Source organism: Parasteatoda tepidariorum, chromosome 4 (genome assembly GCF_043381705.1).
Source record: "Parasteatoda tepidariorum isolate YZ-2023 chromosome 4, CAS_Ptep_4.0, whole genome shotgun sequence".
NCBI classification, from domain to species: Eukaryota; Metazoa; Arthropoda; class Arachnida; order Araneae; family Theridiidae; genus Parasteatoda; species Parasteatoda tepidariorum.
This window is the reverse complement of record NC_092207.1, coordinates 83,937,376-83,964,183: the sequence shown is the minus strand read 5'-3', so window position 1 is coordinate 83,964,183 and position 26,808 is coordinate 83,937,376. Positions and strand designations below refer to the sequence as shown.

Sequence of the window (26,808 nt, the reverse complement as noted above, 5' to 3'; positions counted from 1 at the left end):
AAGTTTGACGAATTTTTTTTTCAAAAAAAAAATTATAATAATAATAATTTGAATGAAAAAAAAATAACAACACAAAAGTTTTTAAATTTGTTTTACAAATAAACTTTTGTAGGGTAAGATAGGGTGAAATGACGAACTTAAGTTTAAAATATTTTTACTTAGAATCGATGAGTAGTTTGAAAGCGTGAATTGTACAAAAAGTCTTTAATTAATCTTCTCTTGGAAGACGGCAAAATTCTCGCCAATAAAAAAATTTTCGCCATTTTACATTTTAGAAAGTCCAAGAATATGAAAATATTATAAGACAAAAAAATTTTTAGGAACCAAGTTTATTTAGGGTCAAGTTTATCGCAGGTAAACTGTAGCACATATGATTTTTTTTGCGTCACTATGACTTGCATTTTGAAAGTATTTCATGGAAGAAAAAGAAAAAAATGACAACCTACCGTAAACGGATAATACGCAAACGGATGCAAACACAGATTAAAGCAAGATATTTGATTTTCTAGTACACTCAAAACAATCTCAACTTATTTTACTTGAAGTGGACTTTATAACTTAATACTAACATTTTAAAAAATTGGCTGGACTAATAGATTTGGTTTGCTTAGTTTCATTGGAGAATTCTAACTGCTAACTTAGGAGAGTTTTAAACATTCTCCCAAGTTATTTTAAAAATAATTAAAAAAATAAGTTTCACAGTTTAATCCTATCATATCTAGGGACACTATTAGAAATTATGGAAATATTCAGAGTTTAGTTTCGCCAGCCGCTTTTTTGCGCAATATTCTTCTATTGCAAAAGTTTTTCTTGCAAGAAATATTTTTCACAAAATCTCATTCACATTCCTATGCAATTTTGTTGCGTAAAAATATTTTTCTATCCACACAATGTTATGTTTACCAGAAACTTCTTTCTGGATTGTCATCGAAACTTGGAGCTCGCCTGGAGTTATGATTGCCAACACATGGGACTTGAAATTTTGTGACTAAATTAACTCTTTGTTTCTAGTGATTTATGACACTATGAACTATCCTGTGTGTGTATTATCTCTTGCCTTTAGGCTTCTGGTCTTTTATTGGCATTTTGCCACTTTACATACTTTTACTTTTCAACTTTTTAAACTTTGAATTTGCCTTTTTATGAGGGTATTTTGTCCTGGGCTGGCACCCCTTGAAAATTTTCAAACCTCCACTGTTGTAAAATTTAATGGAATTTGTATTGAATATAAGGGTCTTTTGGCCTAGAACCATATTGGCCTGCGCGCCAGTTTTCAGATTTTAACCTTTTTTTCACGCACCTTTTAAAAATTTAAAATTTTTACATGGCCTGCATGCCATTTTCTAACTTTTCAATTTTGTACATGTATTGAATTATGCTGAAGCTGTTAACTAGCTCTATTGCCATTCTATGTAATTTTAATGTTTTGGTTTCAATACTGTCACGGGGGGCTTCGCCGGGTCGCCCGGCCGGGTCCATGCGCCGGTGTGCTTGCTTGAGTTTCCCTCGCTGGGGGGAAATCCGTCGCGGCGACGAGCTCTCGATTTCCCCATATACCCGATTATGGGGGGGGGGGCGTTGTATAAATAAATAAATAAATTACCAGAAACTTCCCAAACAAAGTTTTACCGATCAATGGTTTTACATTTAAGATCCTGTCCATGCAATATTTTGTTGCGTGAAAACATTCAAAGTTTGTTTTAAAAGATGCTTTTCTTACGAGATTATGCCAATTTTCTTTGACAGAGATATTTACCACAGCATCAGAAATTCTTTTAAAAGCTTTTTGTTGCGAAAGAATATTATTTTATTTACCGAAAATTATACTTCACCAAAGTTTTGATGCGTAAGGTTTCTACATTCGAGACTCTGGCCACTTGAAGATTTTTGTGCGAAAAATTTACCACGTGAGATTCTATCCATGCAATGTCCCGTTGAGTGAAAATATTCAGAATTTGTTTTACCATATGCTTTTCTGAAGAGATTCTTCCAACGCAATTTTTCTTTTTTGCTAGAGATATTTATCATAGGATGAGAAACCCTTTAGCACAAGAATATTTTTCTATCCCCGCAAAGTTAAGTTTTATCAGATGCTCCCCACGTAAAGATTTGTTGTGCAAAAATTTTACATTCGAGGTTCTGTCGTCTCGAAGTTTTGTTATGTGAGATATTTACCATGGGATACTTTATCCATGCGAAGTTTTGTTCCCCGAAAATATTCTTTTATTGGTTGGTTTTGTTTATCATATTTTTTCCACTTGATATCCTGTCTACAGAAAAGTTTGCAGATGTATTTACGACACGTTATGGCATCCTTACAATTTTTTTTTTGTACAAGAACATCTTCTTTCCAACAAAGTTATATTTTATGTGATGCATCACGAAGTTTTGTTTTATGTTATTTCAAATCATTTTATGAATTTCGAACGACAACGATACTGAAAAACTAAATTTTATTAAAATAAATAAGAGAGTAGTTTTTAAAAAAACATATTCAATTTAAGTTAAGTTTAAAATTTACTTTATGTGAAATATAAGGAATAAATAATTACAAAGAAGATAAAACATTTCAAGATATTTTTCGAAGAAATTAATTTAAAAGAAAATGTATATTTTTTTATATTTCGTACATAATTTAATATTTGAGGATATTTAATAATCAATCTATTGTAACAAGCAGCCATAAACCTGTTTCACTACAAATGTTCCAATTTTCTAGAAGCATAAAAAAAAATGGCTTACCATTTATTTTGATTTCTTCAATACGGCGATAGAACAAAAATATGCCTCCATTATCGAAAGAAAATTCCCGCAATTTACAGAATAGGGAGGATGTTGTGGATGTGGGGAGGGGAGGGATGCGAAGAATAGAATTGGATGGGTGGTTTGTATTCGACAAATATGCTGCATTTTACTGAACAAAATACTGAATAGTATTGGTTTTAGAGAAAAATATTCTTATCTACCCTATAATAATCGTAAGTCTTTGAGCAGGAGCAGCTCTGAGAAACAGAGTTTTGTTTCGTCTTGAGTTGTAGTTGGAAGTTTAAATTGTTACGTTTTTACCTTAAGTATTGTTGTATACTTCCTTTTGTAAAGAAAAAAATATCAACTTTAACGACTATGTTTTGTTATGTTTGCTATATCCTATACGGAAACAGTACATGAGTTAAATTGCGAGTAAAATACATACCGCAGTATCAGTTTGAAATATGTTTTAAAATGAAAATTAATGGCAAATATAGAGCAAGTATTTATGACCTATAAATTACCTGCAGTTTGAAGAAAATTATGGAATTAAAGTGACTACAGTTACACGCTTTTTTTGTTATTTGTTTTTGAATTTCATTTACATAAATTGTTATTTTAAATTATTTTTTTTGACGAAAAGTATTTTTTTAAAAATATATATTTTTAATTGTGTTTGATAAATGACATTTTTAAGAAATTTATTACACATATATTAAGCCTTGATAATTTTTATGCAGTTTGCTGATAAGTTAAACTGTTAAAATTGTACACAAGCGGTAGTTCAAATATTACTACACACCTTTTCTAATGAATGTAAGGAATGCCGATAATTGTCTTTTGCTTTAAATTTGACAGTTATTGAAGTAATTCAAATTTCAGCATAAAATGAAGTGAAAGATAAAACTTTTTTTAATATTTCGTTCATAAAATTTTGAAAGTTCCTGAAAGTTCCTTTCTAAAACTTTTTCATTAACCAGTTTTAACTCTTATTTAAAAATTAAAATTTTTCTAATTGTGATTTTTTTTCACTTTTTTTGTTGTGTTGCTTTACTTTTACTTAGTGCTTAATGTAAGAATTGTACATGCCTCTTTTTCCCCTTTTAAGTGATTATTTAATATTCGACTGCCCCTAATTTAAAATAAAAAAATATTCCCTAAAACTTTAGTAAATTTCTATGCTTTTTTTTTGTAGTATAAAAATAGAGCTTAGCTCCTGTAGTAGTAACAAAACCGAAAAAAAGAAAAAGAAGGAAATTCTAGCTAGGGACAAATTTTGAATTAACCCAGTTAGAAAAAATGATGAAATAAATTGTTAAAACTAAAATTTGTGGACCAGGTTTTGGTCTGGTCTGGTTGGTGTAACTACGCATTTGAGGCCAAAATTGGCCACTTCCCATTCATCTTGTAGTGGTGATCATTTGTAAAAAAGATCCGGATTTTGATCTAAAGAAGAAAAAATAAACAATGTTTTTTTAAAAATAAAAACGTGGTATTATTTAGTATGTAGTACTTTTTACCATAAATAGAACGACAACAAATTGCAGGTAAAATGACTAAAATTTCGAAAAACATTGCTGTTTCATGCATAGAAAGTATAATTTTTACTCATATCTACTTACGTATCTGTAAATGCTACCTACACAAGTGCAGTATGGTTTCCTGTGCAAATAAACCCAAATTGATAGTTGGTTATTTTACTTTTGAGTTGAACTTGAAATTTATAGGTTGCATGTGCGAAAAATAAAATGCCGCAAATACGAAGCCTCCATGACAGGTGAAATATATGCGATGTCTTTAGCTTAACATACCATCAAATGTCCTGAGGTTATGACGTTTTCAGTATGAATGTGGTGATGTTAATTATCACGACTGTTGTAATTAGTATCATGTTCGCCACTGTTTCAAAGGGTTAATTATAGTTATGAGGGGTAATTTGAAGGTATCTGGATAAATCATTCTCAGCATCATTTTGTCTCGAACCTTTAGCTGCTTCATGGTAATAATTTTGAATGAGTACTAATTATTAGCTAGATTCCTAATCAGTATAATAAGCATGAATTAGCAAACCATTTTGGAATTAATAACTACAAATCAAGAGAATTAGCTTATATTAAGCATTATTATATTTTTTATCTACATTTTTGGAAAGTTAATAACTTGTTGGACTGTAATCTGACTCAAAAATTTGCTTCAAAGCTAAACCGAAACAAATAAAATCATATTATCGTTCAAATATACTTTTTTTAAATTTGATTACACGATAATATGAAAGTGGTAACATGGCTCAAGTCAGCATCTTATTACTCTCTCTAAATTAACTTGTATGGATTAGTGATTAATTTTTAATGTCTTCTCAAATAAAGATGTAAATTTTTAGATGTCTTCAAAATATTTAAGATTTTTTGAAATATTACCAGTAAGACACATTCAGTGCAAAATACTTATTAACTTGTGATTGATTCAAATGAAATAATTGTAGTTAATAGAAATATTGTAGTAATAGAGTATCTCTGTATAATTATGTTAACGGTACTTCAATTTCTTATCATCCTCATCTTCAACTAGCGAGAAGCAGACGCAAACATGTATTATTTTGTTAAAAGGTCTCGCCCGGAACTGCTTTTTCAGTTACTTTCGAATCACATCGCTATCTGAATTGAATTTCTTCACTCATTGAATAGCAATATATTTTATTTCATCGCTGCTAAAACGCAATTTAAAATGAAGTTCCAAAAAAGTGCAATATATTTTGCGAAACCTTTGGTTTATAGAGATTTTATTCCTCAATTGTAAACATCTATTGAATTTGCATGTATTTCATCATTACTTGAAGATTGCAATTGAAAGAAATAATTCATAGAATTTATCTCTCTATGCATAATTTTCAATGCGTTGAGACTCATCACTTTTTGAACAAAATCTTAAATTATTTAAAAACCAAAGAAAAAGAGCATTACCAATGTAGGTATGTAGGTAAAAAGCAGGATAGTATCCCAGGGCTAAAATAAAAATTCATTTGATCAGCAATGCCATTCCACAGAAGTAGTCTGCCAATTTTTGTTGTCTATGTTTTGCTTTTTCATAAGAATGCTTTCTTCTCTTACATTAAATAATTAAGCATCATTAAAAATAAATATAGATGCAAACTATATATCCTACTTAAATTAATAAGCATAGTTAGAACTAAAAATATGCTTAATTTGTTAATTTACCTGTTTTGAACCCTTCATTTTTGCCCAGCCTATAGCTCAGCTTTTAACAGTTCTTCGCTGCCGACGTGGAAAAAGAAATATTATCGGCTTATGTATATTAGATTCGCCTTCAAACAAATTCTTTTTTAACTGAGAGTTTGAAACTTTACCTTCTTTATTCAAAAAATGCTTTTCAGATTGCAATCATACTTTCTATGGAGATGCAAATGTGAAGTATCCATTGCGAGTGACCGGACCATTTCAGAGGTATCTACCGTTTGTGTGCAAAATTACATTTGTTGCTGCTGGAAAAGGATACGGTGATTTCGTTGAATTAACGTTTTTATCTTTTCAAATTGGCATACTAGATATGACAAGGTAGGTACTTTAAAAAAAAAAATTAAAATCATGTATTTATTTATTTATTTTTATATAAAAATTAAATTGATTGATTTTCATGATAATGATGTCTTAATCAGAATCATCATTAATGTTCTTGAAAAACGTTATTTTGTATTATGCAACAAAAATAAATTTTGACGTGAACTTTGTTTTTTAAGTATGACTTCTTATCTTAATAGGAGCAGGGGTAATGATTATACTTTTCAACGGTCACTAATATGTGAGTTATATAAAAAAAATCTAAGTGTTTAATATTAAAAAATAGCGCTTGAATTGAATGTTGAGCATTTGAATATTACAGGATGTGTCGAATTGCGAATCGTTAAAATCCAAACGGTGTTAAAAACTAAGTATGATGCGAAAATAAAATATGAAATTTTAGCAAAGGTCGCTGGGGGGCCTTGAGTAGGTCAACTGTGAGTTTTAAAAGAAGATCTCTTACGTAAAATGACGTTTGAAGTAGCAATTTTTTATTTCAATTCAAATTAATTCTACAGTATGTTTTGTAATAAATATTAATAAAGCCATGATACATAAAACTAAGTTTAACAGTATTGTGATTAAACACAACTGGAATGGTAGCGGGTATTTTTTTATTCATCTCGTTTACCTTAAATAGGATTACACCCACGCGGTTCATATGTCATTTACTTATTTGTTTCTTATGCATTTCCTTCGACTAGATCTTAGCAAATCCGATTATAATGAAGTTTCAGAATTAAAATAGGTGGATATTTAAAAAGATTGCTCCTGACTACTTGCAAAATAGAAATAAATGATAGCTTTGCAAGTTTAGGCTTTGATCTCCTGGGCAAACAGTATTAACATTTCCCTGCTAAGCAGTGATTTCCATTTAAATATCATGAAGAAAAGTGATTTTTTTTCGATGCAGAAAACCTGAACTTAAAAGTTCGGAAAATAGCCGGACTGACTCTCAGAGAATTATATAAAATTAAAATAATGCTGTATTTTTTGTTAGTAAGTTAAATGTATATGACTCTATAGCGAACCATACTTGTTGTTTAAAAAAACATTAAATGCGAATTATGTATGAAACTTATTATTTCTTAACGTGCACTTATCTGTATATTTTGTAAATATATTTTATATAAGTTTTATACTATAACACGTCTTATTTTCGAATCAAATATGCGTCCTAAGGCAGTAATAAATAGTTTCAGAAACTTAGAAATCACTTTTTATTTTTAATTTTCAGTGTCACTATTAGTAAGTCCTGTTTTACATCATAACATTATTTTTGAGGGAATTTTTTTTCCTTCTGTGAAAGCTCGATAATGATTTTCATCACTGATTAAACCTGACTATCATCATAACACAGTTTCCTTTCAAAAACAATAATTATTTCTCCTTTAAATGCTCGATGACGATTTTTATCACTGATTCACTATAGCTATCATTATAACATTGTGTTCGAAAAAAAATGTATTTCCTCTATAAAAGCTCAATAATGATATTTATCACTGATTAGTGTTTTAAAAATTATTTCAGGTTATAAATAAAAAGCGTTTTGGTATACCATCGATCCTGGTTGTTTTTCCATAAATCCTCAAATATATTTTTAACGAAAATATACCAACGTATTCATTTATCATAAATATTATTGTTATTGAAAGAAAAGTAAGCTTTAACTATTATAAACTTTTTAGCATAATTTTCATAAAAGCCATTCATTTCATTATTTTTCCTACTGTGAAACAAGTTTAAATGAGAATTAGGCTAATGGGATTGGGGACATCAATGCTCAGCGTAATCGAAAGTATGAGAAAAAAAAAGAAGAAAAGATTAATGCCATGCCTAAATTTTTTTTCAGAAACCAGACAGCCATTTGTCAAAAAGGACATTTGAAAATCTCTGAATGGTCTGATAACCCAAGAGAATGGGATGAGGAAGAATCATTTCCTGCTTATTCACCCATTCGCTATTCATCGGCTGCATTCTCCAGGGCACAGGAGGAGACATCTTCGAACAGCAGGCCAATGTTCGGAGAATTTTGTGGCTCTATGATTGAGAGGAGTGTCACATTCTTCTCTCAAGGTAGCAACGTGAGTGTCACTGCAGTAGTTCCAAGCCGGGCTTCCATTCCTTCAACATCGTTTGGGCTCTACTTGACTTATAGGTCTGATATCCAATCTTTTCTGTTCTTTTTTTTAATGTTACCTTTCATCGAAAATTGGGAATGGAATGTATAGGCTTAATATAAGTGCAGAATTGCTAGTTTAGATAAAATATTTACATATCATTAATTTTTATTTTGTAACCGGAGTTGAACAGCCTGTCGAATTTTGAGTTTACGACTATTAATATTCAACTACGTAGCTTTGAAGTGTTGAACCCAACACACAGGAGTAGGCAATTCATGGTTCAAGCATTTGGACAAACTAGCCTTCTTGGAAGCCTTTTTGATGGAACTGACCTACATTTGTGTTACTTGGGGGAAACCACGAAAACCTCGCACGGTTTGCCTAACGCCAAGTAGATTATAATCCATGATCCGTCCTCCAATGAGGATATTTTACGTCAGCACTGTGCGTTGTCAGCACTGTGTCAGTGTGTCCCGGGAATAGAATTCGTATCAATCAGACATCGCTGGGATTCAAATCTGGCTCAACTCATTTTGAGGCGAGCGCTCTATCTCCTGAGTACTCCTTCGCAATTATCATTCATTAATTATGTTAAATCTATCACTGCGCTGCCGTTTCTCTCATTTTGAGCAACAGTGTTTTATGTAGGATGCTTAAGGATATCAAGTAAATATGATCATATGCAATTGAACAAGATATGAAGCGATATTAACTTTTACGATTTCCAGGGTTGAACTGGAAACCTGGTTGTGAAAATAACACTGAAAGCACTACGTTAGTTTTTCAACGAGTAACACATGAATTGTATTTAGATGTAGTGTTTTAAAAACTAATGGTTAAAACATTTAAAAAATCAACTTTATGGTCTGACCACAACAATTATACACGGTCCGATACTTAGTCATTAAGTCTTTTGAGTCATTTCAAAATGGTCATGGTAGTTACGATACATATTTGACCATTACCACGTGATGGGGATAGAACCTTAGCTGATCACTCTCTCCTAAATGCAAATCTGTAATAATGGTTGTTGTTGTAGTTAATTTACGTCGCACTAGAGCTGGGCGCACAATGGGCTATTGGCGACGGTCTTTGAAACATCCCTGAGGAAGATCCGAAGACATGCCATCACAATTTTGATCCTCTGCAGAGGGGATGGCACCCCCACTTCGGTAGCCCGACGACCTGCACGCGAAGTCGAACACTTTACGGTAGAACAGTTTAACGAGGACCAATACCGCACACCCTCGGTTCCTGCGCAGACTAATCCAAGTGGTCACCCACCCGCACACTGACCGCAGCCAGTGGTGCTTGACTTCGGTGATCTGCTGGGAACCGTGTCTTAACGATCAGTCCACTGCGGGACCTGTAATAATGGAATGACCGTCATTTTTGACGAGAACTTTACTGATATAAAGCATAGTCGCGAACCCATAGGGCCGTTTACAATCAAAAAATATTTGAAATTATTGATCTTTTTTTAAAAAGAAAGACGAGAATAAATAAACTAAAAAGAGAAAAATTACATTGCAGGTATGTAGTCTTTCTTGACAATATGAAAAATCAAATCCTTCGAAATTTATATTGAAAATTTAAGGAAATAAATTTTATGATCATTAAGAAATTATCGAACCTCAAAACTAGAGATGTGATTCAATAACTTAAGTTATATTCTTAAATTTGTAATGAAAATGTAGATCAAAAGAGTTTATTTTTCTTCCAAATTTCATGTTTTCACTCTGAAATTTGCATAAACCTTCTATATTTAAAGTAACATTTAATATCAATAAATTTCTTTTATAAATTAAGATAGTAACATCCAATTTCTTCTGATTAGTAGTCCTGATTGTATTTTAAAATTATAAGCTATTGAAAAAAACCTTAGGTTATAATATAGTTTGTAGTTCTATTTGAATTCTTATCACTGAAATTAATTTTGTCTCTTAGATTAATTTTTACATTCTAAACAGTTCTTACACTGATTCATTTTCATAACCAGATTTCTGAAACGAAGGCCGTCAGACGAAGACAGACAATCAGTATTTTTGGGTCATCAAATGCCCGGAACATACTGTGATCGGGAATTTTTCGATTGCCATTACAGTCGAAGATGTAGAATACGGACACCAAATTTTCCAGGATTTTATCCAAGAAACATTTCATGCAACTACTATATACGTCACTTAAAAACACCAGAGGTATGTATCTTTATTGTTTAGTAGATACTTGGTTAGGTTAATTTAATGTAATTTTACTAAATAAAGTTGTTAAATTAATTTATTATTAATTCAATAGTAATTAATATAGTTACATCATTAAAGTTATCAGAAACAGTTTTCACAAGAGTTACATTTGAATGTTTGAATGGATAGTTTATTGGGAACAGTTTTTAATGCATACTTTGTTTTTGTTTTTTTATTCAATGTAAAAACTACTACATGTTTCATACAGACGTATGAAGTCACATGGACATGTAACACTTAAGATGAATAAACACTTTTTAATATGTGACTGTTAGAGATGATCAAGGAATTTAGGAGTTAATAATATGAAACTTCTTAGAAGGTGTCAAAACTAATTATATATTACAGTCCCAAGAAAAAAAAGCAGTATCTCTAGATTTTGACAATTTCTTTTTTCTCTCATTTATATTGTATTTCAATGACTGATTACTTCACAAAACTATAGAAAGCTGCATATGCTCAATTATTGGTCTAGTAGACCAGTTATTTCCAACCCATGGTCATCGTCCTCTGAGTAAGCAGTGCAGTAATAGGCAGTGAATATTGGTCGAGAGTCTGAGCTAAGTTTAATCTTTGGGCAGAATGCTAGTTTATCGGGATATATTCGTCATGCATTCATAAAAGGTGACCATTTGTCGATATTTTTTACTTGCATGCCTGGTAGTTACTAGATTTCAAAGTTCTTTTTTTAAAACTACGACTTAAGTTAGGAACTGCTGTGTTAGACTATAAATAAATTACTTCTACTATAAATGAGACTCAATCTATTATCGGGTGTTCGCTGGTTAATTTTTCGTAAGTAGAACATTCTACAGTGTTATGGGAACGAACATATTTCGTTAGACTGCAATATTGATAAGGTAATTTCTTATAATGATCTGGTAAATAATGATAAAAAAACCTCGTTAAAATACATATATAAATCTTCCTTTTCAGGGATATTCAGCAAAAATTGTGATCTCTCAAGTAAACGATTACAAGATATCTGTTCCCACTGGAAGAGCAACCTCTACTACAAGCACGAGCTTCTTGCTGTCGACAGACTGTATTTCAGGGGATTCTGTTCGAATTTATGACGGATATTCCGTAAGATCTCCTCAACTACTGGAGTTCTGTGGTTCCGGAGCTTTGCCAGAGATAGTTTCCAGTGGAAATGAAATGCTTGTACAGATAAAAAGTGCTCCATACCAATATTTAAGTAATTCTCGAGTGGAGATTGAGGTCTCAGTCAGGTATGAAATGCTTCACGCGCAGAGCTTAGAAGAAGATGGACGTTGTTCATATACACTTGATGGCACAAAGAGAAGGTGGGGTGTTATTTACAGTCCCAAACATACAATGCCTCCAAATACGAACTGCACTTATCGCTTCATGGGGGCTTCTAAGCATGACAGAGTAAGCTTTATAGACATTATCTAACTTGAGTGAAATATTAAATACTTATTTTTTGGAATGTAATTATTTGTTAAATAGAAAATTTTAATTTATTAAGAAGTAGTTTTAACCAGCGAGTGACATTTTTGCGTCCTAAATGCACATGGGATCATAACTAAGGTTATAAAGGTAAGAAACGTGATAGCTTGATAAAAAAAATGAAGTTCTGTAAGTAGGGTAAACCAACCAGTGAAGGAACACTACCCAGTGAAGGAACATTTCATATATATTGATTAAAAATAAGAATTTGAAAGTTTTTCTTTTGATTGATTGGTAACAATAGCTTACTGCCAAACAATAGGAAGTCATCTAGCAATATTATGGATTACCTGGTCAAATAGATTTCTCTGAAAAAATTTTTGAATTTGTTATTATCTCTGCAACACCTTGTTTCGTTGAAAAAATTATAAGGTGAGTGTTTGTANGGTTTTCGAATGGGGGGGGGTGCGCTAAAAGGGTATTGTGCCCCGGGCGCGAGTTAAGCTCGCTACGCCACTGTTTCCAACTTATAGTTCAGTCTGTTTCAACTTTTCTTTAACCAAGCGAGAAAAGAATTTTTTTTTTTTTTAGAAATTTGCAAACATGCACGTTTGGGCTTTCATGCTTATGACAGTTCCTGCGCTTAATATTTCAATTATCCTTTTCCAACGCGAAAAAATGTTGACTTTTTTGTCGCTGTGTAACATTCGCAACATTCATTTATAGAGAGAGAGCACCATTGGACAAAACTGGACCTGCGACGAAAAAAATGAATAAATGAAGGTGTGATTATCTTAGTCTGCTCATAAACAGCAACAAAAACTTTTATTATTTCAAAGCAGAGGAATTCAATGCTAAAAGAATCTCATTGGGCTCGTTTCACAACAAACTATATGCAATTGATAATATTTTGTTTCAACATTTTCACTGATCACAACCATCAATAAGATTGTGACCCATGGCGGAATTAAAACGCACCTTGTTGGTGTACAAGCCGGATGTTTTGTCGATTGCCAGGATTTAATTCACAAAACCCAGCTCTCTATGAGTGGAGTGAGCAACGTATTTACCGACTGCACCATGAGATGGCCTCACGTCAAACTAACAGGCAAGTTTTTATGCGGTGTTATTAGCAGCATGCAGACAGTACGAGTTGCAGAGAAATAAAGTTTTTGAGACCAATGCGTTGTTTTTCCGTCGTAATCATTCCGTCGTAGCCGAAATCATTGTCATGTGTAGTAGCTCCTAACTACACAGAATAGCATGCATAGAAAGATGACCAAACATATAAGACCTTGTTGAAATAAGATCTGAAGGAGATAGAACTTGAGAGTTCTCTGTTATTTTTGCTTAAGAAATCAGGTAAGTAATTTTCAGCAAGTTCAATAATTAGTTCCAAAGTTTCTTAGCAAATAGTTTCTCAAATAGTAAAAAAACTTGAAACAATGTCTTGTAAATAAGTAGTATTTTCTGCAACAGAGGGACCCAGTTGAAGACAAATTTATATGCCTCTTGTGAATACATTTAAGTTGGAAGGGTCTGCCATGCTTCAAAAAATTTTGCTAGTTTCTAGCACACAACACAAGATGTGATACATTTTAATAAATATCTTTTGCAGCAATGCAACAAATTGTCGTATCTTTCTTTAATAGGTTTTTCATATTCTCAGACAGTTTTACATAACGTAATTGGCCGCCAAAGTTTTATTAGATACAATTCCCCTCCACCACACTTGCTCCACACTCGAAATAACCCTTTCATTCTAATAACCAACATTCGGGACTATGCTTGTTAAAATTACTCTTGAAGAAATTAATCCTTTATGAATAAAAAAAAAGTATCTTTTGTCCCTTTAAGACTACAGAACCATGAAGATTACTGTAAGAAGATCCATTGCCAACTTAAGATTAGTAAAAATGTAGTCCCCACTTTTACCTATACAAGCATGAAGAAGACAGTTCCATTGTCACCTTTAGACTAGTAAGAAGTGTAGCTTCGAATTTATCCACGCAAGAGTAAGAAAGAACTAGTGAATATCTGTTTTCACCTTAAGACAAATAAGGGTTACCATTACTTTCACCTATAAAAGCATGAAGAAGAATGAAAGATCCGATGTCACCTTAAGATTAGTAAGATGTGTCGCTTCTAGTTTCACCTTCACAATGGTAGGAAAAAACAAGAGAGGATCGGTTTTCTCCTTAAGACAAATAAGAATGGCCATTGCTTTCACCTAGGCAAGCGTGACCAAGAATCTACTTAATTTTAAAGCTTTTTCTTGAAGAAATAATTTTACATAGAAGTTCTCGTGAGGTAGTTGCCCATGTGTATTATATCGACTCTTTTATGTCTGCTGCGCGTTCTTGATAGGATTGAAACATAAGGGTAGAAGTCACAGTGAAATACGACAATGCTTTTAATTTCAATGTTGTTATTTTACACTGTACTATAAATTATTGTTTTCACAGTTAGTATTTACCTTTTGTTCAGTCTCTTTCTTTAGCATTATTTTCCTAATAGTGGCACATGTAATGTTGACGTATAAAATCTCTTTCAATTGATTCTATTACTTGCAAACAAATCACCTTTCTGATGTTTGTCGGATAAACTTCTGGCATAATTTTATGTTTTAGTAGCATTTCAATAAGAGTGTTTTAAAACCTCTTATCATTTGTTTTGGTTATCTTTGTTATTTACGTTTTGTGCATTTGCAACCATTTTTCGACCTCAAAGGCAATAACACAAGGTGTTACATGTCAATAACTTTTAACACTGACGGATGAATAAAAAACATTTTAAGTGCATTTATGTGTTTTTATCATGTCTATTTAATGCTACTTAGGTTATCTATCACTTTTGAATTTATAATATGTTATTGATAGATTGTGAAAACATTCAAACAGTTAGAAATAGCCTTATCTATCATTTTAATCTGCTTGATGGTGGATAGTAATCCTTTTATTCTTTTTACAAATGTTGGGGTATTATAGTTATAATTTTGATAATGTAATGAATGAGATCACTTAAGAATTCTTTATTTGCATGAATGGAGATTAACATGAGAACATAAAAACAAGAAAAGTGTAAGAAAATGTATTTTTAAAAACGTATTTAAGGTCAATATATCTCATTTTAAAAAATTGAATTCAGTATGGAATTATACGCCTCAAAATCTAAATTTTTAATTATTAATATCTATTTAGTTAGATGCAAAAATCTTTTAACTCATCTTTTTTATTAACTAGTAACTTATTTACTTATTAAAATATAATTCATAATGAAACAAATGTTTACCATCTCAAATTTGAATTCGAAGAAAATTCAAACGAAGGTATATTTATTTTGTCTCATTTGTACGATTTACGCTCAAATTATTCATGAACATATACCTAAAAATGTTTGCAATTTTGAACATGTAGCTTTAAAGTGAGAACAGTTAGTAGCATTTTATTTTCTCAAAAAATATTTACAATTTGTCATCTAATATTTTTCAATTTACATGCATTTAAAGATACATATTTTATCATTTTAGAAGTAAGGGCCATCAAGCATTTAACATTTATAAAATTGCCATGAAATTTTTTCTTATCTTTTGTAAATAAACTGAATCAAACAAAAAAATGTTCTATTTATAGATATGGATATATTTCGTATCATTCTTTGTGCTGGTAGAGAAAGGTCCGCCCGATGGGAGAAGCGAGAATTCTTGTTCCATTAGTAAATTAGAAATTTACGACCTTGAAGATCACAAAGGAAATGTCACTGGACCTTCTACGCATATGGCAGCAGCTCCCACCCACCAGTTTTGTGGTGAGATCGGCCCAAAATTGTGTGCTCATGCTGCTGATTACCCACCTCAATTTCTTCCTGCAAGACCTTGTGAGGTAATCTTATAGCATTAGGCTCTATTTTTTTGGGTTGAAAACATCTTATTTTATATCACTATTTTCTAATAGGGATTGATTCTATTTAATAATTCCGTTCATGAGTATATGAGAGTTGCTTATCATTGGTGTAATTACGATGAGAGTAATTCAAATTAGATGTATATAGTTTTAAAATGCATGCTTTCACACAAAAGGATCTAGAATGCACCCAAAAAATATGTATAATTAGCTAAACTAATTTACAGAAAATTATAAACAAAATTAATATGATATTTAATAAAAAAATAAAACTTTTCTTTATTGATTAATCAATTAAAGAGAAATCTATATCAAAACCTGTTACAAAATTTGGCGAGAACCAGAAATTTGCATGTAAATAACTTAAATCCAGTAAAGTAACATGGATCAAATTGGTGGTGAATTTAAATGAAATTTAATCCTTCTTTAATAAGAGAGCCTACGATAGGGATGGCGAACCAATGGCACGCGTGCCATTTATGGCAAGCGACAAAATATTTTGGGCACGCCACCGATCACAATTGTTATTGCACTATGAATTGTTATTACACAAATGTTATTACACTATGAACCATATGTAACAATTAAATTAAAATTCACAAAAACAAACAAAATAATAAGAAATTATTAATGAAAAATTTAACAATTAATGCTAAAAAAAACGATTAATAACCATAAAAAACAAGCTAACAATAAATAACTAGCAAAAAAATCAACAGTCTTGCTTAAACAAATATCTTACAACTTAATATTTGTCATTTAATGTGCAATAACAGAAGTCCCACTGATGTTACTTTAAGTTTAATTACGCGTATAACTGAGACATTGCAAAATGTATTTTCCTTCCTATGTACATTAAGAATTTTGAGTTGATAGTATTTAGTATTATTATTTTCCCAATAGTCATGAAGTCAAAATTATTTAACGGCACGTCCGTGATTTCATTAAACAAATTTTTTAGAAAAAATGGCACGTTGGTGTATAAAGGTTTGCCACCCCTGCTACGATATATGCGTTGTGGTGTTACAACCAACAGGAAATGTGATGTGAGTTCTAAAAACTAATATCAAAACTTAATACAGAAATACACAACTTCTCTTATAGGAAATAAGAAACGAACTATCACTTTAGAAACAAAAATCAGAAGAAAAAAACAACAACATAGACTGCGCTTAAATTGATCAAGATCTTGAACTTATAGCTCGAGACAATTTTTTAAAAAAAACCGGTCTGGTTTCTTGTTAAAATATGCTTAGTATGTTACAGCATATAAAGTGTATGTTCTTAACCCGTTAATGGCAATGTAGCCCTGACAGCTTCAGATAAGTTTTTATTTAAAGCATTTAAAATTACAGTAATTAAGATAAATTAATCACAAAAAATAAAGAAAAAAACATGTTTGTATACATAAGCATATTTTAATCTTATTAAATATTTATGAAATGTGTTTCCAATAACAGATATTAAATTAATATTAATAACTGAACTTTTGTCAAGAATGAAAAGAGAAAAAAAGTTTACTTTCTGGGGGTCGCAAAACAATGTTTAAGCGAGAAGAAAATAAAAACGTAATCGATTTCTGACAAATCACTACTAAAGTAAGCGGATTTATTTGTGTACCAAACAAAAGTGAGCTTTCGATTTTATTATCGGATCGTCACGTTCTAGGACTCAAACTTATGGTTAGAGGGGATGACCTGAAATACGTTAATTAATTAGTGCAGCAGACGATATTTTAAGTGACGAATTCAGACGCAAAAACTTACTTTCTCTGAATATACGCATTCAGCGGATTCGGATTCCTGATCCCTAAAATATAGAGGTTAGCTACAATCTGGGAAATATTGCTCCTATAGTTAGGTCAGGAGAGCGATCCAAAGTTTGGACCCCATAATGTTAATTTTATTTTTTGCGCATCACGCTATATCTCGAGAATTTTTTAAGTGAATTCAAAAATTTTGAACGCTATTATAAAATTCATTTATCATCATCATCATCATATAAATCATAAATTAGGGAATCATAAATCTGAAACCGTTGTGAAAAAGGTATTTTTATTTAGAGAAAGTACGTTTTTGTGTCTGATTTCGTAACTTAAAATATTTCTTGCACTAATTAATTAGCATTTACCCCCACGAACACTTAAACTTGACTCGTAGAACGTAAAATTCCGACCACTAGATAAAAAGTTATGCCAGATAATCTGTTTCTTTCTTTGGTGCATTGCACAAAACGTGAAAAACAGCTTGGTTGGAGGGTAGGAGGCAAAAGGAGTTGAAAGATAATTTGTAACAACATTTTAAAGTATCATACGGCTCAAGCAGTTTCAACATTTTGTAAAACCACCAATCTAAACTAAGCTATTTTTATTTAAAAATATACATTTTAGTTTGAATCTTAAAGTTTAATTACTTAAATATCTTTTAGAAAAATGATTGATGATTTTCTGCTTCTTACTCAAAACAAAATATTTTATTTTATCGTTACTAAATTTGGTTTGAAAACTTACTCAATTTGGTTTATCAACTTATTTTGGTTTGAAAATTTTTAAAGTGATATAGAGCAATTTAGAAAAATTAATTAACTTAGCACGATGTTCCAAAAATATTTTTGTTAAATGATTTGCTCATGTAAAAAAGCTCCACAATTTTATTTTCTTGAACATTAAATAAGATTGGAGTTTATTTTCTTAAAAAGCATATGTAAAATGATTAATTAGATTGAGGTTAGCAAGTAGGTGAAATTTTAGCTACAGAAAAATCGACTAATAACTATTTTTTTAAAAAAAATAATGCTTTATTCATTATCTTTTATCCTTAGGTTCCTAGTGAGAGCTATCTTTCCTCATCATCTGAAATAATCATTCGTCATCGGTTCTTATCTTTTGCTTCAGAGTTGTTAACAAGTTCCACGAGTTCATTCACAGCACGTTACGAGTTCATCGACACCCGTCTTCAAGGTACACAAATTGACCACAGTGAATGCGATAGAAGATTAGACAGCAGGATCTCGAAGCAAGGCTCCTTCGCAAGTCCAAGAAATCTATTTTTATATGGTAGGGGAGGGAGGAAAAACCTGAACTGCATGTATCACTTTGTTGGTTTACCATCTGAAAGAGTGAGACTGACTTTCCGCAGAGCAAAGCTGAAAGGTGGAAACTCAATTTGTAAATATCACTTTGATCCAGTCTTACAGAGACACAGTTGCAGAACTTTCCCAAGTTCCCACGAAAGTGTAACTCTGAATCCTTGGGGCATGCTCAGAGCCTCAGAACACTGGTTGGGCTACTCTTCTCCGGTGGGTTGCTTCTGCAATGTGGATTTTGACGAAAGGGACCACCAGAATGTGGTTTTTGAGTCACTAGTGAGCAATGTTAAGCTGGATTTTGAAGTAACCGGTATGTCACATTTAGATGATTTCGAGGACTTTTTCTTTGAGGCGGAATATGAGTTTGTAAATTATACAAAGTGTGATAATGGACTTCGACGTCACAGGGGACCAAGTGGTGATGGAACTTTGTCCTTTAGAGTGCCGCCTATACTTTCTGAGGTGCCTTCTTCACATGGACCGTTGAGATGCAGATGGAAAATAGAAGCTTCGACAAATAAGCATTTATACTTGAAATTTAAGGGTTACAACGCTTCGATAGCTGAAGGTCAGCATATAATTACAATTCTTTTTAATAACACATTTGATAATCAAAAATGAATGATCATTATAAAAATCAAGGAAAGAACGAGGAGAGAGGAATATGTAGTTTACTGAGTTCTGATGAGAAATTAGAACTAAAAAGTTTCTGTCTTCCTTAGATTTAAAAAGTTTCAAAATAAATTACACGAATAGCCCTGATTGGAAAAAAACACAACAATCTCGACCTTTTAATGCACGTTAGTCCATTTTAAGTGAAATATTCCCACAAGTAATCGTTAATTCATCTCACACTGCGCAGTGTTGTTTCCAGAAATAAACGGTTATTATGATAAAAAAATTTCTATAGTTTGTTCAATCAGCAGTGACCTCTATTGACAAACTTGGTAAACTTTTTAAATTCTGCGTGAATAAATTGTTTTTAAAGCATAACTCAGCAAACTATATATTTCTATATCCTTCCTCCGCAATACTTTAACTGATAAATCTTCGGGCACTCAATGCCATTGATATATTTTTTTATTGATTAAAATAAATTATTTCTAAGTTTTATTGACTATTTAGGATGGTCCATATATATATATATAATTAGAAAAAAAATTGATAGGAAAACGTAAAGGTTTTCTTCATGGCGCATTCCCCTTTACACAATGAAAGAGGCATTTCAAAATAAAGAATAATTATCCTGAGATAAAAAAATCATTCTTTATAATACGTCTATGCCTCTAAAAAATTTAAAAAAAAATGTAATTATAAATTTGATTAAGATGAAAGACAAAAAAAAGGAATAAAACTTACCAACATGAAATAAAATAAAATGTGTTAAAATTAGATATACTAATCTGACTATTAACGAAAATTACTTAGAAGAAAAAATATATTGAATATCCTTTAAGATTTATCATATATAATTATTGATAAAAATATATTTAAAGCAAATAACATTTCAGTGCTACAATCTGTGAAAAGACATTTAATTACGAAAAAACACTTAAGAGTAATTGGAAAATTCAAGCAACAAAGCCCATAATAGGTAGAGAAGTTAATAAAAAAACATTCAAATAGGTGATATATGTGTAGAGCTTTGCATACTAACGTAAACTAGGAATAGACCCATTTATTGGTTCTCCTTAAATTGACTGTTTATAAATCAGAGCCTACAAACACATATAGAAAAACATTTATAGACTTAATCCTTCATTCATACATTCTTATTAAATAGCGAAGTTTACACGTATTACCAGCAGTCACCTGGAGTTTCCATTGTAGGTCAGAGCCTAATTCAAAGGAAAAAAAAGAAAACTGTTTATTACCCCGGACATAGAAATTTAAAACCATTTTATAGATGCAAAATTTTAGAAATTTTATTTAATAAATATTTTTGATCCACTATACTAGGTCATTCAACCAAACTATTCCATTTTTCTGTTTTTAATATATACATATACTGTAATTTTGATTCTAAATTATTCAGCTGACTTAAATATTTCTGCCTATTCACTTGCAAATCCTATTGATCGTTTTATTTTACTACGTGTTTTTGACAAGGATTTATGTATAAAGGGTGGTTATTACTGTAAACCTTGCATAATATAACTATATATATATGATTCACTTAGGCGTTCTGATAGCATGTTTTCCTTTCAGAATGCCGTTTTGGAAGCCGTATTCTAGTGTATGTAGATCCACGCGGAAAACCTGTCGCCAATGCTTGCGTAGATAGTGAACAAGTTCGCAGAGAAGAAATCGTTGAGTTCGACATATTCTCACACATGTGGTATAATGAATCGAGAGAAGGAAGCTTTACCCATGACAGAGACAGAATCTTTATTGAAATGGTTGGACCACAAAACTATGCATCTTTCATTGTCCATTGGTTAGAAGTCACGCGGCCTTTTGTTAGGACTCAGTCTGGTCAAACTTTGAGAAATGTGGATTGCCTTTTTGAATGTCCAGAGATTGGTGCTTGTATTGATCCGGAGCTTTGGTGTGATGGAACAATGCACTGTCCATCAGGCTACGATGAGTCGCCAGAACACTGTAAATATTTCCCAATCACATACGTAGCTTGCGGGGCAGCTGCTGTATTTGTTGTGATAATACTTTTAGTGTGGTTCACAATCCGTAGATGGCGCTTAAGAAAACATTTAAAAAAGAAGAACATTCGTCAATATCCACCAGACCACTATTGTTTAGAAAGCCCAATGGGATGAAAACTTAATTTTTGATACGTGAGTTTAGGGTCTGAAACATCAAGTATTTGTGTGCGATGGTGAATGCTTGAAAAGTTCATGGAAATGTGGTGACTTCTTCGTTTTTTTATATTAAAAAAATACACGAGCAGTGTAAAAAAACATTAATAAACTGATTTTGTGTGTAATTTATGAAAAAAAGTGCTTGTTATTTTGGACAATATGGCTTCAGAACACCACATATCAAGATTGATAAAACCAAAATGATTTTTTGTGGCGTTACCAAAAGAAGGAAAATGGTTATGTTTATTGAATGCATAGAAATATTTTAAATCAAATTGAACTCTTGGTGCTGAATATTGCTCAATTTCAAAAGAATTAAAAGAGTAGTTTATTAGAACATATAATATTCACTTGTTCTTAGAGCAGATTCTTGATTATTTCAGAAATGAAATTATTCCGTTTTTGTGCATGTTAAATATAAAGCACCAAATCTCTACCTTAAATAAGGCATTTTAAAGATCTTTTTTTTTTTTTTTAGTTGAAAGTATTAATAAATTTGTTTCTTATCCTTTTTCGAACTTGAATATACTTCATATTCAAAAATCAATATTGTTTTCCAAAAAAAAAAATTCTTTTAATAAATAATGAGTCAGAAAAAAATACTATTCTCCTAGTAGAATTTGTTAATATTAACATGAACAGTTTATTTATTTTTAAGTTATGATATTGCAATTAAAAATTTAATTAAAGCAGAAAAAAATACTATTCTCCAAATAGAATTTATTATTATTAACTTGTACAGTTTATTTGTTTTTAAGTTATGATATTGCAATTGAAAATTTAATTAAAGCATTTAATTGCTTCAAAACAGAGTCCATTTCAATGATTATGATATCAAAATCGCAAAACATGTAACGCAATTCCTTTTTTTTTTAAAAAAAACACTAACAAAAGCAAAAACAATAAAAAGTAACCACAAGGCTCATAGTCTGATGTGTTATTTTTCTTGTGTAAAAACATGGTAATTTTAAAGCAAACTTTTGTACGTATTGTAAATAGTGTATTTATAAAAAATTTGTACGTCTTCAAAATTTTTGATACTACTTATAACTCATTTTAAAGACTACTTTATCGTAGTTTGTATTAGGAAACAATTTAAACGACATTTAAAAGAAATACTAGCTTTAAACGCATGCATAGTAACTTAATGAATGTTAATATAAACTTTTCTGTTTGACTTTGGATTAACTTGAATGCTTTAAAATTTTCTCTTTTCCTTGCAACAGTTTGGAAAAGTCAACAAAATGTCTATTTTAATTAATAAAAAAAATGACAATTTATTGTTATGCTGAAAATGGTGCTAAGTGCATGCAAAAGCTTTTTTCTCTAAACATAAATTCATTTTTAGAACTTTTGATTCTTATTGCCTGTTCAATTCTCTTCGCGTTTAACTTTCTTATGACATAGTATGAAACAACTATATTCAAAGTCATTAAAATGTTTTGAATTTCTTCTGAACAAATAATAATAAAACGCCATACGTTTTTAACTTTCTCTAATTTAAGTTTATGTAATTATTGTTACTTTGTAGGAATAGCTAATAAATAGTTTTTTTAAAAAAAAAAATTAAAATCAGCATGCAGTCAATGCGGCTGTTGTCTCTTAATCCTTACCGAAAATACTTATTTCTTAGTGTGAAAAAGTTTTTCCTGTCAGTTTTAAGATTATATTCATGTTATTTTTTATGATCTCAAATGTGAAGAAATACGAAAATTAATTAAAATTTGACATAACATAATTAGATGTACCTAATGGTACTTATAAAAAAGAAAGTTAGAACTTTTTTTAGTTCAAAATATCAGAAATTGTGAATGGAAGAAAAAAAATTAATTAAGAACGGAAAAGAGTCGAAAAAAAATATTTACTACACAATATTATGTAGCATATTTTTCAAATTCATTACTGTTGAATTTAATGAAAGGTTTCATTCGAAGAATTTTCTTAAAATTATTATGAATGCAATTAATTATTAACTTCTGTTAACTATTTTTCAATTATGGTAAAACAGTATATTTTTTATTTTTAATGTATGAAACTAATAGTTCATTTAAAACCCATCTCATCGACAATTTAAGAAAAAAAATAGATTACTGACATTAATTGTTTTTAAATGCAAAGTAATTTCATTATAGATACATCAGAACAAACTGTTACCAAATTCAACTTCATTCATATTTCATTTTCTTTCACTGAGATGAAAAGTGTTGTCGAAACTACCAGAACAAGGAAAAAAATTACCGTGTTGCTCTCGGTAAATTTTGCGATAGTTCATTGGTAATGACTTTGCTAAAATTAACAATAAAATACGATTTTCTAATATGTGAGACAATTTGGTAAGTGTGGTTAAGTTTAGTGTGATACCATAGATCATGGCATAAAAAACCTTTATTCGATTACAATTATTTTTCAGTTGTGTATTTTTACTAAATGTGTGGTAATAAGAACTATAATTTTGAAAACCAGAATTTTCAATTAATTACTACCATACGAACGCAAAAATTACAAAATGAGTGGTTTAAATAGAGTATGTTTTGGTTTTACTAACCAGATTTATGATAATTTTTAATCAGAAAATTCATTACCATGCAGTGTGGTACTTATATAAGAATTTTTTCCCCCGTGCTTTGGTATGATGCCATTTGCTGCATTTAAAATCCAACTGAATCTATACTAAATTTTGCAGGAAAAAACATAAAATATTAAAAAAAACTAAAAAAAAAAAATATATATAAGCAANAACAATAAAAAAGCAAAAAAAAAAAAAAAACAAAAAAAAGACATAGAAATATCTAGTGCAGGCATTTATAATTTCAATTCATTAATCTTATCAAAAAAGTATAAACAGTATTTTACTTTTTCTAGCGGATTTCTTAGGGAAATTAATATAATATATATAACTAAAGTGTGTACGAAGTTGGAAAAAAAATCCTTCAACCCTTTTTATGTTTGGAATATTCTCAAAAATTTAAAAATTGTTTACTTATAACTTATCTTTAATCTAGATTTATTTAACACATTATGAGGTAAAAGAGGTTGAAAAAAGATACGCAATTTTTTAAAACAAAATTTATGACATAATCATTAATGTTTCCCTTTTTCTCATGTTCTAATATCCTTTAGTAAGAAAATCAGCAGATTATACAAATAAAGAATATTTTAATCTAAACAAAAAATTGTTTTATTTCAAATAAATGAAAAAAAAGTAAAATATATTTTCTAAAATACTTTTCATTCAAGCAAAATAAATTGTTTTTGTTTTCCTTAACTTTTAAAATACGCCATTAGGTTTTTTTAAATTAATTTTCATTTGATAATTCTGTTAATTATACTTCTAATCAGTGTTAGGAAAAAAAACAGCCAAACTCAACCAGTTAGTTAGTTAAAACGTAAAACTGAGAGATTGCCTTCGATTATTTCTGTGGGAACTTTTAATGAATCAATAAAAAACAAATATTTGCTATTTATTTTATACTTATTACGATGACAATGATATTGGCACATTTAGAAAAAAAAGCATGCCAGAATAGGATAAAATTACAATATTTCTGCCTCTACGGGAGCAACAGAAAGCACAGTAAATGTTACCGAAGTGCTTCTGTAATGATTTTGGTAAAACTAGCAATAAAATATAGTATTATAATATGTTTTAAAATTTGGTAAATGTGATAAATTTTGGTAATCATGATACCTCAGAGCATGTCATAAAAACAATTTATTCGACTAAATATACGATTTAGATCTGTATGTTTCACTAAATTGTGTGGTTATTAAAAACTACAGTTTGGAAAGAGTTTTCGGTAAATATTTAGCGTATGAATGAAAAAATTACCAAAAAATGGTTTAAGAAACGTATATTTTAGCTTTATTAACCAGATTTGTTTTTCCTGAACTTTCTTTACCATATAGTGCGGAAATTTTACCAGAATCTTTTTTACCGTGTATGCTGATCAATATTGCGCAAGTTGTGAAACCTTAAAAATAATTTGATTAACCCTTTATTTACGGTCGACACAAATGATGGATCAGAATAGCTAGTGTTATCATGTCAAGCACCGTAATCAAAATGTTATTTGAACCTTGTTTTCATTCAAGTTGCACTTTAAAAATGATTACTAAAAATTCATGTATTTTACTTAATTATTAACGAACTCATTCTCAGGAATATACTCTGAGTGTCAACTTTCAATGTGATTCTGATCAAACTTTTCAATGTGATGAAATTAATTTTCAAATTGAAGACATTACTATCTTCATTTGCTTGAGGATAGTGATTTAGTCAAACACATTGCATATAATGTGTCGCATCAATAAAAGCAAATGATTCGCAAATACAACATTAGATAAAATAAGCATGAAGTAAGCAGCTTTCAGTCACTGTCAGGAATCGTACCCTAAGAAATCGCTTAACATTTAAGCATACTAACCTCTGTATCATCCCGTCATGCAGAATAAATTCAAATGGCTTTAAAATTAAACAAAATGAATCTTGAGAAATTCCTATATTATACTGAGCTGAGATGATATACGAATGAGTAAACAGTACCTTTAAAAATCTGTGATTTTTATAACAAAGTGATCGTCAAAAATAACGAAATATAGCCTTATAATTTCTCAATTGTTTTAAATAAGAGTTTATTTCTGTCTGTGTAAACCACAGTATTAAGTGGGAGAGAGAAGAAGTAAAATGTTAGGTAATATGTTAAAATTCGTCGTCTTAGTACCGCCAACTATAGAATTTGAATGGCAATATGGTTCAAATTCATCCAAAATTTCAAACAGTGTATTAAAAATATTCTTGTTATGTATGTTGCATAAAAATAAGAGAAACTTGCATAATTTAGACCTCTGGTATTTTTTACTCAGTATTTAACAGCTACTTTTTATTTCCATTATCCATGCTT

General features: G+C 30.5%; 1 protein-coding gene across 1 annotated transcript in view; it reads left to right on the top strand.

Annotated features, from left to right (window-relative positions):
- LOC107452130 (uncharacterized) overlaps positions 1–24,630 on the top strand; it is an 81,758-nt gene extending 57,128 nt beyond the window's left edge. The window contains exons 4-10 of the mRNA XM_071180129.1: positions 6,140–6,320; positions 8,176–8,481; positions 10,446–10,644; positions 11,626–12,084; positions 15,735–15,983; positions 18,825–19,659; positions 21,300–24,630. Coding sequence (XP_071036230.1) covers positions 6,140–6,320; positions 8,176–8,481; positions 10,446–10,644; positions 11,626–12,084; positions 15,735–15,983; positions 18,825–19,659; positions 21,300–21,865 — 2,795 coding nt within the window. The 3' untranslated portion in view covers positions 21,866–24,630. The remainder of the gene's footprint in view (positions 1–6,139; positions 6,321–8,175; positions 8,482–10,445; positions 10,645–11,625; positions 12,085–15,734; positions 15,984–18,824; positions 19,660–21,299) is intronic.
- The last annotated feature ends 2,178 nt before the right edge of the window (positions 24,631–26,808 follow it).